At 39.2% G+C, this 25,765-nt stretch overlaps 1 protein-coding gene across 3 annotated transcripts in view; it reads left to right on the top strand.

The window, feature by feature from the left end:
• The window catches only part of LOC131689207 (potassium voltage-gated channel protein Shal), a 642,177-nt gene that overhangs the window by 558,147 nt on the left and 58,265 nt on the right, over positions 1 to 25,765 (top strand). Inside the window, exon 11 of one of the 3 annotated variants that reach the window (XM_058974138.1) lies at positions 7,093 to 7,257. The exons of 1 other annotated variant lie outside the window; for it this stretch is intronic. Coding sequence is in view for 1 of the 2 variants with exons in the window: in XM_058974137.1 (XP_058830120.1) it covers positions 7,093 to 7,329 (237 nt within the window). In the remaining variant the exon portion in view is untranslated. Of the gene's footprint in view, positions 1 to 7,092; positions 7,564 to 25,765 lie in introns of those variants that run through there. One more of the 3 variants, XM_058974137.1, reaches the window with a different exon arrangement.

Raw genomic sequence — 25,765 nt, 5'->3', positions numbered from 1 at the left:
TTTCAAAAAAGTTAAATTTGCGGAGATTTTAGTAATTAGGTTTCATTCGAATTAAAAAAAAACAGCAATATTGGACATTTCATGACCTTTCACCAATTTTCTTCAAAATAATATTCGATAAAATTATTCTCTCAATTTTAATATTTTGAATTTTCCAATAAAACTAAATCTTTTTAATGATTCCCAACAATTTTGATTATTGTTCAATAACTCTAAATAATTTTCAATTTGCCTCAACCATTCAAAATATATTTAATCTTGAGTAATTTGTTTAATTAAAAAAACATTCAAGAATTCTAATTCTCAACAATTTTCATTTATTTTCCTTGATTCGCGAATATTCTCAATATTTCGTAACAAAAAAGCAAATTCCCATAAATTAATCATCATACTTAAAAGTGGACCACGCTATCTTATACATTTTTTTCTCTACGACAGGTAACAGACTATTTTCAAGGATAACAAATCTATTCTGAATACAGTAGATATTTAAATATGACAATAGAATGAACGCTTGTCATATTGTATGGGTCGTTACGCCTAGTTCTTTAGATCAGTACTTAGATCTTTTAAACTTCAAAATGGTTTGACATGTGATAAGTACAAATGTAGTGTTATTTATATTTGATATTCATGTCAAGTATGTTAACCCTCCTGTAATCCCGCCATTTTCTACATTCATGCGACCACTTCCAAGGCAATTTCTTCTGAATTTCATAACGCTGTGCACTCTGCGATATCCGAAAAAAGAGAGTTATTGCTTGCGATACGCGGTATCATGGTTTATTTCACGATCACGACTATAAAATCATGATCAATTTACCATGAATCATGAATCAGTTCACTGAGCAGAATTGGTTACTTGAATAATGTTTTGAATTTTGTACAATAATTCAAGTGAAATCATTAAAACCATGCAAAAATTTGTATACTATATGCAGTGAGAATGAAAATCTATTAAATCGTTTTGAGGAATATTTCACGTGTATGAATAGTGATTCGCGACCAATCTTAATTTAGAACAGAAAACATTCTGAATTTAGTGAAATTGTTCATGGGTAAATACCAAAACTTTCGATTTTGTGAACTAATTCACAACCACGAAAATCAGATCATGATCAAATTGTAATGAATCATGAACCCGTTCACAATCTTTCAAAATCTACGATTTAAATAGAGTGAATGTTTGGTTTAAGAATAATGCTCAAAATGTTGTGAACTAGTTCACGGATATAAAAACGATTTGAAAATAACATAGCGGAAACCTTCACCGAAGTTCACAAAAAAACAACAAATAAATAATAGCCTTATGGAAAAAAAATTGAAAACAATTAATAAAACAAACGATTGTAGTTTACGATCTTGATGCCGTATGGTAAAAACGTGCTTGATCCAACATGCTTGGCACTTTTTTCACGAATTATGGAACAAACTTTTTCTTTATACATGTTTGGATTTTTGATTTTTGAGAATCAAGTTAATTTCTTATAATTTCTTCTATCAGGGTCAAAGAGTCTATTAGAACGCACAACAGGCTGATACGTGGCCTGAGGGGAGACTTAGAAAGCCCTAAATTCATCTCCCTAGAAATTAATCAAAAATTATTTGCAGAAAAGTTGCATTTCGGTGGCTGTAAACAAATTTGTATCATTTTTGGTTTGCACAAATTGATGAGAAAATGTTGAAGTACACTGAAGTCTTTTTATGCGGTTTTTTATGCGACTTTTTATGCGGATTTTCAAAGTTATGCGGTTTTTTATTCGGATTTTCAAAGTTATGCGATTTTTTTTTATTCAGCTTCCGTTTCATTTTTAGGGCATCACCTGAAGCGACTTTTATCGAAAGATAGATCCTCGTGAATGCACATGCTTAAACAAAAGACATAAAATGTTGATATCTTTATTTTGGATTATAAACTACTAGTCTTTGGGTTAAGGATATGAGTAGCATTCTTCATGTAGTGAAAATAAAAACAGAAAATGACTGAATACCTTTTTACCTTTCTCATAATTAAACTTATGCAATCGGTCGGAATTTCGACTGTTTTAACCGAGGCCCGAAGAGCCGAATCTCTTATACCATTCGACTCAGTTCGGCGAGATCGGAAAAAAGGCTCTGGGCGTGTATTTTTTTTAATTGGTGGTAAAGCTTTTACGCCGACCCAGCACAGTTCAGTAGTTAGACCGTACTACCGATTTCGTTCATCGTGTGCCAGAGTAAGGGACTCTGAACAGAGAAGATAACTCTGAACCCTATTCCTCTAAACTCCACCAAGTAGTCCGACATTTTCCTGATCCCCCGGATTCCATTTTAAATGACTACTTCGGGGGGAAACGTGCTAATGCACTTCACTTGATTCCAGGTCTAGCTGGTCGTGCTAGATTTCGCTTGTCTCGTAACCGCCATATCAGTCCTGCATGGCATGATATTCTACATGCCTTCCTCTCTACGTTGACCAGTTGGATGCCGTGGTCGATTCGGCGATTCCGGTTGGAGGGTGGCTTCCGGTTCACTGGTGCCCCAAATACCCTGGTGGTTTATCGCATTCGGTGCTACTTGGCGTAGTCCCTAACGGTGGAGCTAGCCTACCTCGGCGAAGAGTTCCCCGACGAACGAATGTCTCCTGCAACCGTTGACGGACACGTTATTCTTCTTTAGATGCAATCCGGCAGAATGCCGAGGTCAGTCCAGCGATTCTCGGTGAAGAATTGCGTTCGGTTCACTGGTGCCCCGATGATTCAAGCCGGCGATTCGCTACGGACTACTCGGAATAGTCCCCGACGGTGGATCTTTCCTACTCCGACGAAGAGTTCCCCGGCAATGGAAGATCTTCCGAAACCGATGCTACCCGGGCAGATGCCGAGGTGGGTCCTGCGATTCTGGGTGGAGGAAGACTTCCAGTTGACAGGCGCCCCGACGACCATCTGCCGGAGCTGCTTCCCGATATACTCGAACTAGTCTCCATCGGTAGGTCTAGTCTACTCCTACGGAGAAATTTCCCGACGTTGAAATTTCTCTCGAAATCGTTATCTCGATGCTGGTCGGTTAGGTGCCGAGGTCAGTCTTGGGATTCCGGGGAGTCACGGTTTCGACAGCATAAGTCATTAAGTGACTTTACACTTGTCTGGACATGCCGCAGACTCAGGTGATTCGTATTTAATGCCAAAAGATCCTGACTCCTGTGTTGCAGAAGAAAAAGAGTTAAGTAGCCGGGAAACTCTAAGCTTGCTCATGTGACCCTACTCCACGCTTTTCTAAACTTTCTTACTTCAAATCCTTGCTCTTCCTTGAGTACTATAGCTCTTAATATTGAAAAATATTTCACACCTTAAACTTCAGTGTACATAAGTAATGTCGAGTAAGATTCCGTATTTGGCACGTTTCGTTTTTGGTATGCTACATTTTTTGGCAATAGATATGTTCCGTTTTTGTTGTCTATAGAAAATCATTTAAAAAATGCTCAATGCACATTTTGTTGTAATAATATATATATCATTTTCAACTTCATATCCAAACATGAGAGTCATATTTTATGGGTGTAGCCACAGCAAATGAAATTAAATTTGCTGATTTTTTTATCATTTCATTCCATTTCACATATTCTTATGAAATTAAAAATTCTTGTAACATGTTTGTTGTCATAAAATTGAAAATAATAGTTTTTAAAATAATGTTCCATTTTTGGAACGGGCCAGTTTTGGCAACTAAAAAAAATTTTGTTGCCAAAAACGGAATCCTACTATATTACAAAATTTTGCTGTCATCTTATGCCAATATTGTTTCGTAAAACAAAAGTAACTGAAATTAGCATTTATAAGCAAATTATTCGAGGTATGCTCTTTACAACTGTGCAAACAGTTCTTCAAAATACCAAAAGAAATCTTATTGAGACCTCAATCATTTAAATATAAAAAGTTCTGACAAATATATTGCATACTTTCATATTTGGAGACAAGCTTGAGCTAGGTTTGCTGTGTACGTGAACCTCGAAGTGAAGACCCGTTTTTATCAGCCCTGTGGCGAATTTTAAGCTGATAAAACTAGGGTTCGTCGCGGTTGCGGTATTTACCGCATCCGCACGGCAAAATCTGCGGTGCGGTGAGACACTTTCCCGCAAATGCGGTGCGGCAATGAGCGTTTACCGCAGCCGCACCGCAAAAAATAATTGATAAAGTTTTACGCTTGCATTAAAAAGTGGATTAAAACCAGGACTTTAACCATTTGAGTAGGACGCAACTAGATTTATTTCCTTGGCAAAGGCATTGTTAGAAAAACCTCTCTGTCAGAACGTTCGAGTTTTACTTTTCACCGGACAATAGAGGAACATAAAAAACATTGAATTGACATAATTTCCATTGACTTGCTAATGATTGGAGAAGAAATCAAAATATAATCTGCATTCGACTTATCGCTACTTGATTTTTCACATTTTGGTTATTCTAAATTGATAAACCGACTGCTATTACGAAAGAAAATCTAACCGTGTCCGAAACTATTTGACGCTATTATTTTTACGACATATTTTGGACACTAGTTATTTTATACTTCTAAGTAAAACTTTACAAACTAACCATTGTAAACACATATATTGCAAGATCCAAATAGAGACAAAATTATTAGATAATTAAAAACAATAAATTTGTACTCTTAAATCCAATTTAAAAGTATATCACTTCTCCCGATTTCTGTTGGTAATCGTGGAATTATGAATCGTTTTCGATATCAATTTTTCAATTGCGAATTTTGACTAATTTAAAGGAATTAGAGATGAGCTAATTATGCTGGGACTTAAACACAACCCAAAGAATATATTTATCTTCGTCAAACCAAACGAATTTGCAATAATTGACAGTAAAGGATACAAATGTATGAAAGCGTCCAAAATAAGGAGGGGTCCAAATTTGAATGATTATTCTATCATTCGATCCTCAACATCGTATTTCTATCTTCTTTGATTGCTGTGTAAATTCAATGTGAATTTTTCTGCAGTCAGTTTTATTGGACTCTTTCTCAAAAAGTCTTTTTTTTCGCGTACTTCCATTCAAATTTACGATTATTTTCTACCAAATTAAGTCATATTATTTTTCAGTTAAGATTATTTTGTAGCTTTTTCACAGGTAAGTTATTCGAAGTTAGTGTTTATAGTTTTATAGTTTTATATCACATAGTTTGACTCTCGTCCACTACAATTGAAGTTTTTGCCATTGGCTCTTTGGGAAAACATTAGAGGAAAATACATTAAATGCTAGAACTTTCGAACTAGCCTTTAGAAAATTACAGTTCATACATTTTCAAACCTTAGTATTTGAATTAGAATACATCTGTTTCTTGAAAAATTCACTGTATTGGAGTATACTCGCTACTATATAGAAGTACTGGCATTTCGACTTTAAAATTTTTATTGATGAAATTCCTTTAAGAATGAAAGATGGTTTTTACTACACAAATGCGGAAAACATCCACTTCATTTTAATATGTCAAAAACATTGAAAATATGAAAATTTAAAGAAACAAATATGCAACTTCATTTCTTATTACATTTTTATTCTATTTTTTCAATTAACTGAAGGGTTGCAAAAATAAAAGTTTTTCCATTGCTGCAGTAGAACGTTTTTGAATGTATAATGTTTGCCTTAAAATGGATGGAATTTTATTAAAAGAAAATGCAAGAGTTGATTTTTTTCATAAACATTACATACTGAGGAATCTCTTAAAGTTAAATTTCGTGTGAATAAGAATAACATTTTATTATATATGGTTATAAAAATAAACAATTTTTCAACACTATTTTTAAAAATACAAAAATTTTACCGCATTTACCGCGCGGTGCGGTGCGGTAAATAAAGTGCGGTTGCGGTAAGCGGTGCGGTTTTAATATTTTTTTGCGGTTGCGGTGCGGACAATCCATTTACCGCCCACATCCGCACCGCGACGAACCCTAGATAAAACAGGGGCACTGATAAAATATTCTTCTTAGGTCTTTAGATATAGCCTCGCAACATTTTCTGATTATTTACTTTAAGTTCCCCTTAAGGGGGTCTGACAGCGCAAAATTTGAAAATAAAATATTTTTATTTTTGCATTTTTCGGATCTCAAGGATAAGAAATATATGCCCAAGAAAGGATTTACTCGAATTTAACTTGGTTCGTCTGTTAGAGCCCATCAAACTACCAACTATCAATTTTCATTTGAAGCTGATAAAATCGGGTCAAAAGCTGATAATTAGCTGAGTATTAGAGTAATGGACATGTTGAAGTGCACTAGAAATGAGACACCTAAAGTCGAAATGAACTAAACATCTATCATGAATTATGAAATATATACCATAATAGTTCATCCAAAAGTTGGTTCATTCTTCACTAAATTATACAAAAATATGTGTTTTCCGTTTTTGTGAATTGCAAACAAAAGCCTCATAAAATTATTTCGTATTACAGTTGGTAAATCTATGTTTCCCGCACTTTCACAATGTTTTAGCAGATATTTTTTTCATGCTCAAAACTATGCTCAGACTTGACGCTCGATGCTGTTTATATTGTCACCAATTCCAATTTTCTCTGTTTGTGTTCGTTTATCAGTTTAAATATGTTGAAAAGAATATCAATATTTTAATACCTTATTTTATTTTTTATGTCATATGTACTTTGTTCCTAAGGTGTCTTTAATCCTTTTTGATAGTTGTTTTTCAGGGAACAGTGAGCACTTTTTCTATGTTTCAAGTTTGACTTACATTTCATGTTGTCACGTTCGACCTATCACTGTTCGACATTCCGAAATATCAGCGTCACCGACAACACTGCCAGTAAGGCACATTCCGACAACCTTGAGAACGTGTTTCTCCGACATCAAAACAGTGTCTCGCTTATATCTACTCTTGTTTGCTCACAGTCACTTCTCTTGCCTACATTCAAATGTGTAACTTTCTTCTTTCTCAAGTAATTTATTAGTCGCTTCAGCATTGGTAAAAAAACTTGCTAGCCAAAAAACACGAAACATATGATAGAATGCTGATGATACATATTCATTTCGATTCCTTTTCTAATCATCAATTTCCCACACGCGCACCGGGGGTCTACTGTTGATCCCACCAGGACCGAGAGTTCGTGGAGCTAGAGACTCAGTACAACGGTCAAACCAAGCGGCCAGGATCGCCGTCGCCGATGGCCAGTCCTTCCCACTCAGCCAACACTGCGACCGGTGGAGGAAATGGACTGCTTCAATCCTGCTGCGGCCGATGCTGTTCCCAGCGGTATCAGGTAAACCATGCAATTCTTTTAGATCCTCTATGTGCCTCTATGTGTACTGCTGAAAGTGGAAAAAATGTGTAACCTAACAATTAAGTTGAAAAATAAACTTCAATACCCACACAAACTTTGTTACATGCACCGAAACGAACGGCAATCTACAATACACGGGATCTAGGTTCCACTCTGTCTCAGTTCCGTTTCCTTTTCCACACTCGCTCAATCGCTAATGGCACATTGTACCTCAAAACGAAGAAACACAATAAAACCCTTGAAACCGAAAATTAATTACCCTCGTACATAGTAAGTGCAAACACAAACAAAACGAGAAAAAATAATCCCCCGGCTCTGGTACAGCTAAAATGAGAACTGAGAAAAACCAAAAGAAAACAAGAAAACCCTTTAATCGTAATCACAGAGCAACCCCCAAACCTATTCCAACCTTGGTCAGAGAACCTATAAATTATTATGCTAGCTGTGGCTACCAAAGGGTAGTAAATATTTCCACAAAAAAAAACAGCCGTTGATGTATTCGACCGATCTTTATAGTTTCCCATCGATGTTTCACTACCCGCCTGTGCGGTGTTCAATTGTTCCATGAGAGGGTAGCAAAATAATCAGCGGAAACATATTACGTATTTAACCAGCAACTGCCAAATCATTTTGCCACGCAAGAAATTCATTACGTTTACATTAGATTAGTTGTTAAGGCTATCGAAAACAGCATTGAATGCACTCATTCCAATGGTGCATTAGATGTTCGGTATGTTTATCAGCTTTCCCTCGGATGGTTTGCGGTTAGGGTATATTTATTTTGCCACATTAAATATTTTTACGAAATAATCGATTTTAAACAGATTCTCAGTTAAAAAATGTATATATGGAACAAGAGAGCATTGATGAATTTGTGTTTTCGGTAGACTAGAATAAATGGCGATGATAGGGAATGTTCCGTTCAAGATGAAATCGAAGACGGCATACTAAAATCACCTCTTTTCTTCCACTCTATAAAGGAGAAGCGGCGGAGGTTACAGCGCCTCTATTGTGCAAACATAGGAAACTCATTGTAAAAAGTAGATGTGTGTGCGAACATCATTATGGAAAGTGCCACCTTTATCCGGAAGAGGTGTTGTTGTTGTTACTGTCTCCAGATTTCGGAAAGAGTTACCAGTTTTCTTGATGTATAGCTTCCATTCGCTAGGTTCTAAAGCAGCGTTAAGGCTAGTTTACAGTTCGGAAAACGTGTCACGGGATTTGGGTCCCTGTGTATTTTAAATGGAGCTCGGGATTTCAAATCCCGTGACGGGAAATAAGTCTACACAAAAATGACAGTTTTCATGAAGTGTAAACCCAACCGCGGGAAACATCACGGGATTTTAAAACTCTCCACACAGAAATCCGTCCGGGAACAATTCAACACAAATTGTTTCCGACGGGGAAAATAGTATTTTTATAAAGTTTACAATTCGCTGCAAGTTTGATACTGTTTGTATTTTTAAGAAGCAGCAGAGTTTTTGGTTTGACAGTTTGGAGAGATCTCGGCGGGAAATTTTCCCTGATCAAATCCCGACGCAAATCCCATGTGAAATCCCGCGATCCATTTCCCGAACTGTAAACTAGCCTTTAAAAGGAACCTATGCCCGTTCTAGCACAAGCCATGTTTAGATGTGGGCTTTGCAAACATGCCTTCTGCGGTCATTGTGGTGAAATTGTTCGCATGTGAAGCAAATGGTTGAAGCATGCTAGCGTACAGAATGGCTATTTGAGTGATATGGTGCTGAAGATGTATTTAATTGAAACTGGTGTGGTTACAAGAACCCCGAGATGGAAAGGTGCCTGCATTGAGTGCGGCTGTTGCATTTTTCTAGTCGAACAGTAAGATGTAATACAATTAGTTGTTTGGATTGATTACTGATATTGTTCGTAGTCTTGCCAAAATTATGGTAAGTGTGTATATTCCTCTGCAACCGAGAAACAATTGCAAATTATAGATGCAATTTACAACCAAGGTATTGGATTATCAACCGGCGCATTTCGTACAAGCCCGTTCACACAAATGCACAGTGGCCCAGAATGAAAATTCAGCAGGAATTTTGAGATTTTTGCTAAAGCTAAAAAAACTTAGCCTTATTAAGTCATAAGTTTACATAGTTTGTGAGCTCCTTCTTTTTGTTAAAACACAGTTAGGGTGGTTCCAATTTTATAAAGATAAAAAAAACTGTTTAATCATTCTAGCCAGAGCCAAATGACCTTGAGCGAAGTTGTAGAACCACAGATTTTGGAAAAGTTTGCTGAAGACATGAAAGCTCTGTCTGTCATACTTTTCATTTTACAACAATTTTAAAATCGAAGGTCCTGGTGAGTGTTTCTTAGAAAAACTGTTTTTTTTTCAAATAACTTTTGCGGTATTGATTTAAACTTGAAGTAGTCTTATTCTTTCACGATTGTTTTAAGTTTCATGCAACCACTATTTTCGCAGAAAAGTTATAAGTACTTTTTCGCCAAAAATGGGATTCTGTGGAATAACAATATCACTTCTTGGGACAAACAGAAGATAATCCTTTTCCAACTATAAATAAAGTCATGATAAGAGTAATGGTGGAGCAAAAAATGGCGGAAGCGATATTTTTTGAATTTCTCTCAATTGTTTTCAAAAACCTTTTTTAGATGTATAATAAGTATTTAGATCTTTAGAATAATAGAAGCTAGAGTTTTGATTGTCAGAAGAAAATGTTCGAATCGATGGCTGGTCCCATCAGAAATACTTGCTCGAAATTTGAAGTAAATCGGATAAGTCTAGCTAACGGACCAACGCGCCTGAAGTTTATATGGGATTTTTCGACAATTTACATGGATAAAACCTGCTAGGTAGCACTGTATGCATCGTATGATCACTGTAGTATTAACAGTGCTGCAAGGGACAGTTTACGTTGACGACGGACAATGAATTTTTCATATATCTTCGTTATATTGCAATATTATTGAAAACTGATAAAATTTATCAATTTAGACTGTCTTCAGTTACGTTTTCCACGCAATTGGACTTTTGTAAATATTCTAGAATAATTGTGTTGAGCATTGGAAGGTAAAAATTGATCAGCTTCTAGCACTGTGAGGGAAGCAAAGCTTTTCGTGTTTCTTGACCCCACCGTTTTCAAGAAAAAATAGCTTTGAAACCCTACATGCACTAGAAAAAAGTTGGGCATGAAAGAGTTAAATCGACTGTGAATAACAAGATCTCTTCGGGGGTGTTTTTCGTTCTGTTATCTCAATATCCCCTCGGGGGTGTTGACTGTTGATATATCCGTTCATTGAGAAGTGTCTTTTAATCCCTTGGGAGTGAAGAAAACTTCCATATTATCTATGTACAGTTCCGAAATACAGGAATTTGGTTCACGTTTATTGTATATGTTTATTACCTCCACCAACAGACCCCTTGGCCCCAATGGTGGTTGCTTAAATTAATTAGATTTCAAAATATTCAATATTTTCGCTTTTATCGAGTTCCTCGTCCATTTGAAATCAAAGACACTGTTAAAAATTCGCTAGAGTCCGGTAACAGCGCTATAGCGACCATAGCTGGCTCTCCCGAACCGGACTCGCAGAAGAGAGTCATTGGGTAGAGCTCGAACACGGGCTTGAAGATCCAGACGACCGAGTATTGTGGAGCAATACACCCTAGAGTGTCGAGCTGTATTAACCGGCAGCGGTTTTCGTAGCTCTGTTTTGCCAAGGGATATGTCGGAGTGCAAAGTGTATGAACCGACGTTTGACGGCTTCGATTCTGTTAACGCCGTTCTGGTAGTACAGATTCCAAACAGCAGAAAAATATTGTAGTGTCGAGCGAACCAGTGCGCAAAAGAGTGATTTTAAACAGTATGCGTCCCTAAAGTTTTTCGCTATTTGGAAGATGAACCCAAGCTGTCTTGGACGTGATGCCTTATCCACGATGTATGTGGTTTGAATGTTAGTGACTCCGAGATCCTTGACGTAAGAGTGTCTTGGAATGCTCGAGTCGAAGAAATGGTAGCTTAATTGAATCGGATAGCATTTCTGCGTGAACATAACAATTGAGCATTTACTCGGGTTTAAAATCATTCTGTTTAATTCACACCACGCACTAAAGCTCTCAAGTTCACTCTGAAGAAATTCGGCATCGGTTTTATCCCGCATTTGTCGAAAAATTTTCATGTCAGCGAATGAAAGGCGTGGTCGTTGTAATTTGATATTGACGTCATTAAAATAGAGGATGAATATTACTGGACCGAGATGGCTTCCTTGTGTGATGCCGGATGTAGCGAAGAATGGTGCAGATAGACAGTCCTTAATGCTGATTTGGAGTTACCTTCCATTGAGGTAGGAGCGGAATCAGCGCAGAAGTAGTCCATGAATACCGAGTTTGTCCAGCTTCGCTATTGCGATATCATGGTTGATTTTGTCGCAGGCCGCAGGTACATCCATGTAAATAGCATCGGTTTGCAACCCGTCAACGAGTCCATCGAGTACATATGATATGAACGAGAGCAAGTTGGTCGTTGTCGATCGTTTAGGCATAAAACCGTGCTATGTAGTGTTTGCAGTGAAAGAAAATAGGGTCTAAAACAACCAGCTCAAATAAGAACAGTTGGCAAATTTCCTTTGTGTCGGAACCTAAAACTCCATTAAACGACTTTCTTCCAGAACGACTTGGGTTTAGATTTCAGTTGACGCTAGACGTTTCGCTGGATTCTAAAAAGGGGTGCGTCGCCTTTACTGTTTGTATTGGTGGTTGAGTTGAAAGTAGTGGTGTTTCGAGAATCTTTTAAATGCAGCTTGTTTTACAGTTTTTAAACGCCTAAGGACAGTTCATTTCCAGAGAGGGTGTTGGTTGGTACTGATTGTTCGTTTGGGCACATGACGGTCGATTAGGTAGTTAAGAATATTAGAAAACGTCACCGCTGCTTCATTCGTGTCGTCATTAGAGTTACTATATTACACAAAACCCGGAAAACTGGCTGCTATTATTTCAGGAAAAAAACTGGCATCCCATGCAAATGTTCAAGCTTTAGCTTAATAATTTCATTGTCGCGTGATTGAGAACTTTACATATACGAATAGAAAACCAATTCAAAGATGTGATGATATGGTTTCATACTTGTGCGAATATCTCTTGGTGTTACAGAAATTTGTTCTGTTGTTTTCGTTTCTCTGCACTCGATAACGCAAGGAAATAGTGAAATCATTATAACCATAATCACAATACCTTTTCCATATACATGCAAAAAGAACATGTTATGTGACGTCACGCTCAATTGGCTTCGCTCAGTGTGTCCGCCTAACTATGAATATAGTAACTATAGTCGTCATTGTTAAGATTTTCGTCCCAGTTTATATCTAACAGCGTGCCAACGTAGTCGTAGTGTCGTAGTCAGCGTTTTTAAAGTCGTAGAAGGTAGAGCTTGAGACGTCTTCAAAATTCACTCCTAGATTACCAGCGAGTACAAGATATAGCGGGGGATGTTGACGTACATGCTGGACTAAAGGAGTCAGGGCAGTGCGGCAGTACGGAGTGTAGTCCCGGGCACTTACAAAGCAGAGGTACAATGTACGACCATTCTCGTTGTTGACATTATTAATTTGCCGAAGAGTTGCGCTGTTGTAGCTGTCCAGAATACAACGGGCATTGTTGATAAGCCAAGATTTTTCGATATCAAACCATAGAAATCCATTACTTGCTTGGTACCATGTTAAGCCAGGTAAGTTGAAGTCGTCCAGTATAACAAGCTCAACAGACGGGGCAGCGATTGAGGTGATGAAAGAAACGTAAGAAAGATGTACAACGATCAGGTTGGAATCACGAATTATGTCAGGTAGAAAATACACAACACACAGAAACAAATTGTTATCGGCAAGTTTCACTGATATCCACACTTGCTCGCAGCTCGCCCACCGGTCATCATTGATCACTAGGGCTTTTATACCATGGCGAACGGCGATAAGCACACCACCACCTCTCTTCTTTTGGCTGTTAAGGGTGTTACAATCACAGCGGTAGACATCGAATGTTGAACCAAACACCTGGCGAGACAGTATGGTTGTCGAGCCACGTCTTGGTCAAGGTGGTGACATCATAACAGTACCCCGTGGTCGCGAGTAAATAACTGTCCGTTGATGGATTTAAGCCACCAACATTCTCATAGTGAACTTCGATTTTGTTGGAGGACATATCAGGTTCAGCACAGAGCGAAGCCATGTTGCCGTTTTGAGCGCGTTGGAAGGTTCTGGCATCAATCCTACAAACAGTACTGGAGCGGCTGGCGGTCGCTTGATCGACCATGGTGAGGGATTCGAGGCATCCCGTATCAACAGAGTCGCGACCCTGAAAACGACAATCGTCGTTGGCAAGATATATGGTTGGCATCTGGTCACAAGATTTCAGAGCAAAAGGAAAATTGCTGGAAGCGAAGAATGCATCAGCGCTTGAAGTGTTCGGATCAGATGAATACTTGCCATTTGTGGCGGGTTGGAAGACCCTTTCACTCAACCCACACACAGGACCGAGACGACTGATGATCGCTGGCTGCAATTGCTCGACTGTGGCGGGGGGATCGAGGACTTCCATAGTGCCAACTGCGGTGCGTCCCAATATGCGTTGAACCCCCATGGGGCAACATAGGGAGCAGGAACGGAACGGTAGTAGCTTACGGCGAGAGTCAGACGGTGAGCTAGAAGCGTGAATCGGTCCAACCGTTGTATCGATACAATTTCTATAATACTTGCCGAGAAAGGCGACTTGAAAGACCCCTTCTCCACCGACGCATTCAGGACCGGGACGACCGCTGAATGCTGGCGACAAGGGCTCGACTGTAGCGGGAGGATCGAGGGCTTCCATAGTACCAACAGCGTTGCGTCCCAGTATGCGATCAGTGTCGACACTCCTTCACAATGGCTGTGTAGCTTGATATAATGGCATTGCCAATCGTTGCGGAGACCTCTTCAGGACCATTGATAAGCCGGGTTGTATTAGAGAAGGACATGCTTCTTCTGAAGGCGGAAGAAAATCAGTCGGCAAGCTTCAAATGGTCTGGGTACAGCTATCCTCAAATTCCCTGAACAGTATGCCTTGCGGCCATGTGTCAGGGTTAAGAGCTGCATTACAGTACTTTGGGTGAACTCCAACTTTAAAGGGTATGAAGTGCAAAGTACTGGCGTCTATGCCTTTTTTAACAAGCGGAATAACTTTTATCTCCTCGTTACAATTTAGTCCTTCTTGGGACACTTTTTTCGACAGTCTCCTTGCTAACGCTGGGATGAAAGCGGGAAAGATACAGCCAGAGCAACGGTGCGGGAGGTTGAACCGTAACAATGTTGCTATTATCGACTAGCTCTCGACCGCCAACAAGAATATTGCTCGGATCAGGGCCATCCTCGCGACGACGTTTCTGAGGTGGTCGAGCGGTACCGGAGTTTGGCCGGACTGCAGTAGCTGTTGAAATGTTTCTAGCGAGGCGCGAAATTTGCTGGTTATTTTTGGATAACTCGGTCGTTAGTTCAGCACAGACGTCATCCGTTTTCCCAGCGATAACACATCCAAGTGAAGAAACGTTGTCGCGAAAGCGAGCGAACTTTATCAGTTTGACGCATTCATTGCACATCCAAAATGTATTTGAGTTTTCCGCAAGTTTTTTTCAAAAACGGCTTGTTAAGTTGTTTCCCATGTTTTTGCAAAAGTCGTCGTCCCATTTGACGATTTTCGCGTAGTGATCGCATGCACTTGCCATAATGCGTGCCGATCTGAGAATGCAAACAATGAAATATAGATAGCGCTGAATTCGGTGGAAAGTTTTGGTGGCTAAGTCACAGAAGTTCACTTGATTGCGTTCTTCGCTGGTTTTTTCGCAACACAAAAACAAACAGGAGATACTTTTAAACTCCACAATAACAACGATAAAAACAAAATTCTCATTCGATTAATGCGATAAACAACAATAAAAACTTCACAAATCTCGTCAAAAATTAAAAATACTTGGAGCAATTGATGTAAACAACTAATCGGTAAGATTACACTGAACCCCAAAAAGTTCCTGCTTTTATAACGTGACTTCCAGAATTCTAACCACATAATCCACGAATTTCGGAACCCAATTTTTTGAATACAAACCCTAACCTACAATTGAAAAACGAATAACACAGTTAAAAAAATAGCATAGCAATATCAAACTTAATTCTAAGATTATAACATTAAATGCTCTCGTACATAGGGTTACCAGATGGGCTAAGAGCAAAATAAGGACATCCTGAATCAACCGAGGCTAACAAATTTTGCTCATCTGCATTGAAATTTGTATGGATATTTGGAAAGACGACACGTACTGGATGAAGGGTCTGTTATATCCTTAAATTGCTCTACGATAGCGAATGTCGATATCTATTCGAGATTGCAATAAATCGGAAATGAAAACTGGTTCCGAAACATCTCAGCGTACAGACAGGAGATCGAAGTCAAGTAAGTTTTTACAGCTGTTTTTAGGTCAAGTAAGTTTTTATAGCGAAATTTACTCTGACTAGTTTCAATGCGTTGAATATCAATTTGGTTATAAGTTGCTCACTCTTTATTGCCATCTTCGAGTGTAAAACGGACCAAAACACAATATTGTACTTTTAAACAATGTATATTCGTAAATCGTAAAGTTGTTAGTGACTTTAAAAATGAATCCTAGCAGCTTAGAAATAGTGTACTCAAGGTGGTGTTTAAAGTTTAGTTCGGGATCTAGGTAGACTCCCAAATCTTGAACATACGAGTTCCGTTTGAGAACGATTTGTGAAATATTGTAGTCGAAATTAACTTTCGAACTGAATACTTGGGAGCATTTAACATCATCCTATTGGCATAGAACCAATTGGTGAAAACATCCAACTGGGACTGCAAGAATTCTGCGTCTTTAGGATTCCTGATAAGGTGAAATATTTTGAAGTCGTTAGTAAACAAAAGTTTCATGTGCTCCAGCAAATAGTTTAAGTCGTTTAAATAGAGCAAAAAGCTGAATAGCCCGAGATGACTACCCTGAGGAATAGAACCCTATACTAGAAAATGAGAGCTCTTCAAAATTTTATGCTTTGAATTAGAGGACAAAATCATTTTTTCAGCCAACACTCCACAAGATAAGAAACAAGCTTTAGTTTGAAACATTACTTCAATCAATAAACTTTATCAATGCTTTTGAATCATTAGTCTGAACATTAGAAATCAAATGTACTGTAGGGAAGTGATCAACTAAAATGGCCAAAAAAATGTTTCATTCGCTTGGACGAACTTAATCTGATGGATTTTAAATATACCATTGACTAAAACTAAGGACATTTGAAGTAAAATTAAGAACACTTTCCCAAATCATCAAAATTAAGGACATGTCCTTTAAAATAAGGACGGTTGGTAACCCTACTCGTACAGAAATAACCAACCATTTGAACTCTTTACATTTGTTAATCCACACAAGCAATAGCTTTATTGCTCAATCTTCTGTAATGTTTTCTCTTCACTATCACATTGATCTGATCGAACTTTTTCCAAAGTATCCGCGAAACCAAAATTTGCTATAAATCGCCGGCTTAATTTTTTATTTCAATAAGTCAAAGTTTTGATTTCTAGATGATTTCTAAAAAAATGGTGGGAGCACTATAGCCCACTACAATTTCTCTGAATATGTGTCTGCTAGTTTCGACTGCTTCAGTGGATGACAAAATTTCAGCGAATCCGAAATGTTAAGATTTATTATCATTTAAACAACAAAAATAATCCTTTGCTATGCAGTTTACAGTGGACGATTAAACAGAAATTCAACGAATTTAAAATGTAAATATTAAGAAAAGAGTAATGTTTAACTATCCTAGAGCCAAATAGCGGAAAATGATCGCCACACCTAAGCCTTCGTTCTAGTATGTACATTTATAAAACAATGTAAAAACCGTACAATGTACGAACAACAACAAAACAGTCATCCGCTGGCAGCTGAATGCGACGGGCATAATGAACTATTATAAAATTACTCCGCCGGTGTCTGGTGATGCAACTTCTACAACTACTGGTACGGTTCGCAAGTGTCTTTTACTAAGTTATAGCCCTCCGTCGCGTCGTTCGCATCGGTAAAGATATGCACCCCATGCGGAAGCCGGAAACAGCCACGGTTGTGACAAGACATAGTGCATACGCGCACTGTTTTCGCTGACTGCTAGAAATGTTTACATTTGCCTTTTTCTTAGGTCGAGACAGATGGTGATAGGAGCGAATGCAGTTCTGTTTTCCTTCTAGTGCTGTTGTCGGAAATCAGTATCGTTTCCGACAGCGCACTGTTAAAGGAACATGCCACTTATTTGAAGCGTCGGAAGCTTCATAGTACAAGTTGAAATTGCGAAATAGCGGACAATAGTGAAATTCTAAAACATCGAAAACGCTGAACTTCATGTCAGCAGCATATTTATTAAGTACCTTTCTAAATGGCTCAATTTTGTAGACATTTTACAAAGCTTTGGAGTTTCAAAAATCTTTAGCGATGAATACATGAGGGATATGAGACAATGAGAGTTACGAAGAAAAACACGATCCCATCCCATCCCATCTTGATGATAATGACATTCAAGTTTCCACCGTACCCGTAGATAGCTAAAGCACTACAATCTCAGTACGGCATTACTTCTTTTCACTACCAGGTCATAATCGCCCCGTAATCCCAATCCCAAGAAATTGGTTCTATTGACACGATTTCACGTTACTCGGATATGTGTGCCTTGTCATGTCTTTCCGTTATTTTCCTGATGAGAAGAAAAATGAAGTAGATGAATACACAGAAATGAAAGCTGACAACACAACACATAACGTTCGTTCCTTCATTCCCTAAGAAATAATGAAGCTTTTTGCTAGTTTTCAGTTGCTGATAGGTTCGTCTATGTCAAAGGTAACCAAAAAGTCGAATGCAATATACATCAGATGATATGAATTTCCGTAATCGAATTTGCAAAGATTGCACTCTTAATCAAATGTTAATATTGATCTTATTTTTTCATTTCCTCAAAATGTTTTTTCATGATTGTTCACTGCTTCGACAATTTCGTCTGACTCATTTATATCGCTTGCCCCATTTTGAAATATTCGATGTGATTTTTCATGTAACTAAGCTAAACTCTGAAAGTATACACCGCGTTTGGAATTAACACGCTATTATAATAGAAAAAGCGATTCACGAATCTTTCCAGCTAAACTTCTATTTTAAACACTCTGTGGAAAAATGTGACCTACAGAAGATTTTTTGAATCATGGTGAACTTTAGTCTTCGACATTAAAGATTCCGACTTACTTGATTGTCTATTGTATTGTACATATTTGGAGCAAATATGTACTATAATTTTATCGAAACAAAAAAGTCTCCACCGAACAAAGGACACAATATTGGTCACTCGGTACGTGCCATACAGCTGCATCTCGAGTGCCAATGCCGTATCATTATTGGATCATCACGTTGTGTGCTGCCAAATAACAGCAACAGTTTTCACTAGTCCCAATAGGGCTATCTCCTATCGACCTCATCCGCCACAGTTCGACTCTGCTAACCCGGAATGGTGATAAATGTTGCATAAAAACATATCTCGATCGTAAAGCTGCACTTGCTGTAACGAAGTACCCCACGAATGAGAAGTAAAAAGAAACGAGCGACGCTTTATATGCCTTTTTGTGATATCTCAACAGTTACCAGTCTTTGTAAAGTCGGATGAGTTTTCTGTAAAATGAAGCCAATTCTAACAACTCGAGTAAAATAATATTGATTTTGGTTAGTAGTTATGTATGGTGTCGCACGATGAATTGTGACTATCTACGTCGAACCGTAAACCATGCGTACTCATAATCGTTCGGATAATTTTTTTTAGCTTGGGCTGTTGGAAAACGTTGCAAACCAGTTTTTGTTTCTCTACTGTATCTTATACGAAAGTAAGGATTCCCCCAGAGACAATAAAAAACGAGAATAGATTGGACCTAAGCATACGTTGTCGCGCGAACATTTCACACCACCATTGAAACGTACAAAAATTAAGTTTAAATCTTCGAAACCACCGCGATATCAGGCCATCCGTTTGCTGGCGGGTCTCAAGCCCGTAGCGAATTGGTCAGATAAACGTCAACGTAAATTACAATTAATATTTAATTTAGTGCAAAGACCGTCCGCGGAGCGAGATAGTGTCCGAAAGAGAGTGTGTTTGTGCGTGTTGAAGCGCAGCTGGTAGTTATTGCTGTATAACCGATAAGAGCCTTTTGTTCTCAGCTTGGGGTGGCTGCTATGAGAAGAACGATGCGATTTAAGAGGTTCGGCGAACTTTTATCATTTGAGAAAATTATGCTGCTTGGTGCGTATACAGATTTTGTTTTCAGGGCAAATGATTTTTAAACGTGTTTTGGATGGATCATGAATTTTAATGAATTGGTTTTGGTTAAGTAGTTTGACAACGTCCCGTCGAATATTAGAAAATGAAGCAGTCAGCGATGAAAATGGGTCCGGCGAAGTTTTTTGAACCAATCTACTGTTCAGTACATGTTTTCTTTCAAAGTTTCAGAAAGCAATCGAAATGTTATTTGAAAAGTTTTGCCTACCAATTTCACTGCAGCTCGAACCTAGAACCATATATCCGAACATAATCTTCTGAACTTTTGTTGAAGTCAGTTCTGTAACGATTTTGGAGCGTGCAATTTGTAGTATCATTTACCAACATACTAACGGGAACTCATTGAAGGATAGCTAACTGCTTATGGTGGCCTCAAAATGGGAATCACTAGCATTTTATGTCTTTCAGGAAAGTACGCTAATTTCCAACATTTGTTTCTATCTTTACCAAAAAATCAAAGTAACTTCAGAATATTGAAAATAATCTTAAAAATTCCACCATTATTCAAAGACAATATAAGTTCAAACCTACCCATTTAATTTGATATCATTTCGGGTAAGTCGTGTTGTGCTGCACATGGTTGCTTTAGCTTGGGTTTCAGGAATCTGGAATCAGTAGCGACTGGCTCAAGTGGCACGTTCTCCATGTTGATCAGAGATTTGTGCCTTGTCGTGATTTGTCTTTTCATCATTTCCTGATGGGAAGGATTGGAGGAGTGGTAAGGTTAGGAATAAGGAAAATAACGACACGAGAGAACGTAGACAAAACGGAAGTATTCTTCACTCACAAGAGAATAAAACGTACTTCTTTATGAGCGGATATATCAACACCCCCGAAGGGATATTGAGATAACAGAATAACAACACCCTCGAAGCGATATAATCATATAAATCCGACTTAAACTATAGCTCTTGACCACACTTGGTCAGAAACAATATCACATCCTTGAAATTCAGCTCTCTGTACATAGGTTCATCTATGTATGGAGAACCAAAAATCCGGATACGCAATTGCTTTACTGCAGGGCAGTTACACATCAAATGATATGAAGGTCCGTAATCGTATTTACAAAGATCACACGAATAATACTCAGCACGCTGAATAATAGCCATGTGAAAATTGAGTTTGCATGTCCGGTCATTGCCCTGACTAGAATACTGCAATTGTGCTTGAAAACATGCAGTAAATTGTTTGACATTTTCAGGTTTCCATCCGGCAGGAAAATCTTTGTTTGGTCGCAAGTTTGGAAGCTACACCAATGGCATGTTCGGATGCAACCCAAGTGCGAATATTGTGCTTTATCCAACTTATTGACAAAGTACAGTGGTCCAGAATGTAAATTTAGCAGAATTTTTTTTCCTTTTTTTATTTGGACTATGTTAGCCACATTTTCTTTTTTACATTTTAACGGCATTCAATTAGCTAGAGATTACTGGGTAGGGAAAGTTATGAAAATTAGAGCCATAGTACTCAAGTGAGAGCAAGGATGTGAAGTAAACAGATCGGAAAACTAGAAGTGGCAGGGTCATTAGAACAGGCTTAATATCGTACGGGCTTAATCTTTGTCTTCTGCTAATGAGGGGCGAGTTTAGGCAACATAACTACGAATCACCCGAGTTCATTAGCATGTGTCCTGGTATCGATAGACGTGCCTATCTTTACCGTGACAACCGACAAAACTTAATCCACGCAAGATCACCACTGAAAACCTGTCGACGATTATCATCAATCTAATGATGATTGTTGCTGTTCATCTCTGTTTGCCTTTCGAATGCCGGGATAGATTTTTATTAGACTATTGTCACTGTGCTTACAGTTGTAGCGGGTATGCTACATCGTGTAAGGTAATGGCTGTGTCTACAGCGGCTACCCACCGCTGCCGATGAATTCCCACCAGTTCCTTTTTCTGTTTTTCCTTTTTTTTATTTCGACTATATTAGCAGAAGATAAAGATTAAGCCCGTTAAGCCTGTTCTAATGACACTGCCACTTCTAGTTTTCCGATCTGTTTACTATACATCCTTGCTCTCACTTGAGTACTATGGCTCCAAATATCATAACTTTCCCTACCCAGTAATCTCGAGCTAATTGAATGTCGTTAAAGTGTAAAAAAAATAGCAGTAATTTAAAGATTTTCCTAAAACTTAGCTTTATTATGTTTTTGGAAAAGTTTTTGTAGTTTGTGAGCCCCTTTTTTTGTTAAAACTACAGTTAGGGTGGTAATTTTTTTACGTCAATGGTTGTCATGTTCGGATACAGCCCAAGAGCAAATCTTGCGCTTTATCCAACTTATTGACAATGCACAGTGGTCCAGAATGTAAATTTAGCAGGAATTTCAAGATTTTCCTAAAACTACACACCTTAGCTTTATTAAGTCTTTAGAAAAGTTTTTGTAGTTTGTGAGCCCATTATTTTTGTTAAAACAACAGTTGGGGTGATTCTAATTTTATAAAGGTCAACAAATTTGTTTTTTATGCATTCTTGATAAAGCCATACGACCTTCAGTAAAGTTATAGATTGGCAAGTTTTAGAAAAGTTTGCTGAAGACATTTAAGCTCCATCTGCCATACTTTTCATTTTACAACAAATTTAATATCAAAGGTTGAGGTGTTTCTTAGTGTTTCTTAGCAAAAACGGTTTTATTCAAATAACTCATTGGGTATTGATTTAAAACTGAAGTACTCTTCAGGCAACTCGAAAATTGTTTTAAGGCGGATAATTTATTTCATGGCACCACATATCTAACTATTATCGTTGAAAAGTTAGGCGCGCTTTTTCGCCAAAAATTAGTTTTTTTGGAATACCAACATCACTCATTTGGGCAAACAAAGATAATTCTTATTCAACCACATATAGGGTCTGAACCGTGGTATAATTAAGCAAAAAATAGAGAGCAAGATATTTTTTAAAATTTCTTTTAGTTGATTTCAAAAAATCATTATATGATATTATAAGTAATATCTTTTGAATAATAGAAGCTAGAGTTTTAGTGTGTTAGAAGAAAATACTCGTCTTCAAAAACTCTGAAAACATCTATAGGACTGTTTGGAGATAATAAAAACTGCAAAAATTATTAAAAATCAAAAATTTTGTTTTTCAGCAATTAAATCGGTAAATCTCAACTTTCACGACTTTAATATTATTGCCCCTATGGAGGAGTGCTCTTGGGGTTCAAAAAGTGCTATTCCTGAATTGTGAATTATCCTGATGTAAAAAGAAGGATTATGACTGCTTGTGATGTTACAATGCCACGAAAACTGGAGCCATGCAGTAGATGGCGTGCAGCTTACTGGTTAAATAAGTAGCTCAGTACGCTACACGCTGCTTGTCTTAGAGCCAGAAGGTGGTCTCAGAGAGCAGGATCAGAGAGTGAGAGAGGAGCGTAAGTGACGTTTCGAGAAGCTAGGGACGCTTTAAAATGGGAGATCAAGCTTAGTAAGCCAGTTTTCAATAAGTAGCTGTGCTGCGAAGTAGGCGCCAATCCCTGGGGGACGCGTACTGAGTCGTCATGACGAAGGGCCCGTCCATACCATACCTGGTCACCAATACCGTACGGAGAAGAAGAAGGGGCAAACACAGCAGAGTGGCAAACGACTAACGACGAGCTCAAAAGCTTCGATGCGACTAAACTCAAAGAAAGCCCCCGGTCCGGATGAAATACCAAACGTGGCGCTGAAAGCAGCGATCCTGACATATCTGTAAATGTTCAGGATGCTACTGCAAAAAGTTTTTGGATGACGGCAATTTCCCCGAAATGTGGATGCTACAGAAGCTGGTGTTGCTGCCAAAGGTAGGGAAGTCACTGGGCCATCCAGCCTCGTATAGGCCAATATCGCAGCGCTGCACAGTAGAATGAGCCAAATTCTGAAGAGCTTCCAGAGTAGAGTGCTGCTGTACCAGACGAACGAAGGGCAGAAGTCAATGCGAGTCACAGCAGGCGTTTCTCAGGGCTCGATTCTCGGTCCAACTTCTTGGATGTACGATGGGGACTTAACACTGCGGGTACCCGGGAAAGTGATAACCGTGCATTTCGCGAACGACGTGTCACTAGCGGTGATGAGTGAGACACTTGGAGAAGTGAAGGTGTCGGTTACGAAGACAATAGGCGCAATCGAGTACTGGATGAGCGTGGTCAATCTGCGAATAGCTCACCACAAGACGGATGTGTTGGTTAGCAACTGCAAAGCAGCTCAGCGGATACAGATCACCGTGGAAGGGCACGTGATTGGATCGAAGCGTGCACTGAAACAATTGGGAGTGATAACCGACGACCGGTTGAGCTTTAATAACCACATTTATTACAGCTGCGAAAAGTCGGTCTGTTATCTAATGTTTCGTCATCGATACTGCGACATAGGGTTCCACCATGTGGCGTTGAAAACCCAACGGAACCTCGAAAAGCTGAACAGGACTTTCCGTCTGGTGGTCGTACGTTTGCGTACAGAATGATATCCTCGGAAGCAGTATTCGTTATCGCCTAGATGATCCCCATCTGGCGGAGGATATCAAATGCTACAAACAATGAAACGCAAGAAACGTGAGGAAGATGATGACAATAGATTCAATGGTGACATGGCAGCAGGAATGGGACAATACGGAGAAAAGAAAGTAGACCTACCGGCTCATCCCAACCCTGTCGACGTGGGTCAACAGGAAGCACGGATAGATGACCTTCCACCTGAAACAGCTCCTGTATGGCCACGGCTGCTTCAGGAAGTATCTTCATTGGTTCGGATACGCAACGTCAACATTGTGCCCGGAGTGTGAGAACGTCGAGGAGACACCGTAGCATGTGGTCTTCGAATGTCCGAGATTTGTATGATGTGCAGGGAGCTATTTAAAACGGGAGGACCGTGCATCAACCTGGATAATGTAGCCTATAGAATGACAAGCGATGTAAAGACGTGGAACGCAGTCAATAGAGTTATGATCAGCGGAAACGGCGTAATAAACGCTTCGGGAGAGCAATCACCGCCAGAGAACTCTCCGCAGGAATAAGCTAGATCCACCGCCGAGGACTAGTCGAGTAGACTGCAACAGAGCACCGAGCATGGGTCGTAGAAACTCTGGTGAACCGGACACCACGCTCCATCCGTAATTGCCAGACAAACCACGACACTCCACCGGTTATTACGATAGAAATATAACGAAAACCAAAGAATTATCGGTATTAGGAGAACTTCTTTCATCCGGCAACTCTCCGTCAGCGTAAGTTAGATTCACCGCTTGTGACTAGACTGAGTAGACCACGGCGCGACACCACCAGTCACGGGTCATCGGGGCACCAGTGAACCAGACGCCCTGCTTCTTCGGAATTGCCGAGCTGACATCGACACCTTGCTGATTGGCTCGGTTTCGGGAGAACTTCACTAGTCGGGAAACTCTCCGCCGAAGTTGGTCAGGTCAATCGTCAGGGACTAGACCGAGAAGTTCGCGAACAAGTCAGGGAGCTGAATGGCTCAACAAGAAAGTAGTGCTAAATCACACAAGAAGGAAACTAAAGGGCCCAAAGAAGTTTTGGTGCGAAATGGCACCGGACACGGAACCAAAGGGCTGAAAAAGTTTTGGTACTGAAACCAAAGAAGAATCGATATCAGGAGAACTTCATTCGCCGGGGAACTCTCCGTCAGCGTACATTCAGATTCACCGCCAGAAACTAGACTGAGTAGACCACGACGAGGAACAACCAGTCGCGCAGAAGCTTCAGTAAACCGGACTACTCCACCGGAATCGCCGAATTGACCTTGGCACCTGGCTGGTGGGCTCGGGAACCGAAGGGCTCAGTAAATCAATTCTCGACCCACAACTAGCTTTCCTTATACCATACAGAAAACTGCCACGTTGTGTGGATGGTCGCAAACTGGTAGTGTTTCAAGAATGGGTGCTGTTACCTTACTGAAAGAACTAACAGGTAAGTAGTTGGACAGGAGTGTGTGCTACGGACATAAAAAAACTTCTTTCAGAAGTATTGCAGTAACGTGATGCCGGGGAGGAATCAGGTTGCCTGCAAGAGAAGTTGTATTAGCGGGTCGGGTGGCTACCCAAGCCTGTTCCCTGCGTTGTTGGTTTTTTTAACATTTTTTTCTGCTCTTACAAAACGTAAATACATACAT

The sequence above is a fragment of the Topomyia yanbarensis genome, chromosome 3, assembly GCF_030247195.1.
Source record: "Topomyia yanbarensis strain Yona2022 chromosome 3, ASM3024719v1, whole genome shotgun sequence".
Lineage (NCBI taxonomy): Eukaryota > Metazoa > Arthropoda > Insecta > Diptera > Culicidae > Topomyia > Topomyia yanbarensis.
Note: the sequence above shows the minus strand (reverse complement) of the source record. Positions and strands in the feature narration are given on the sequence as shown.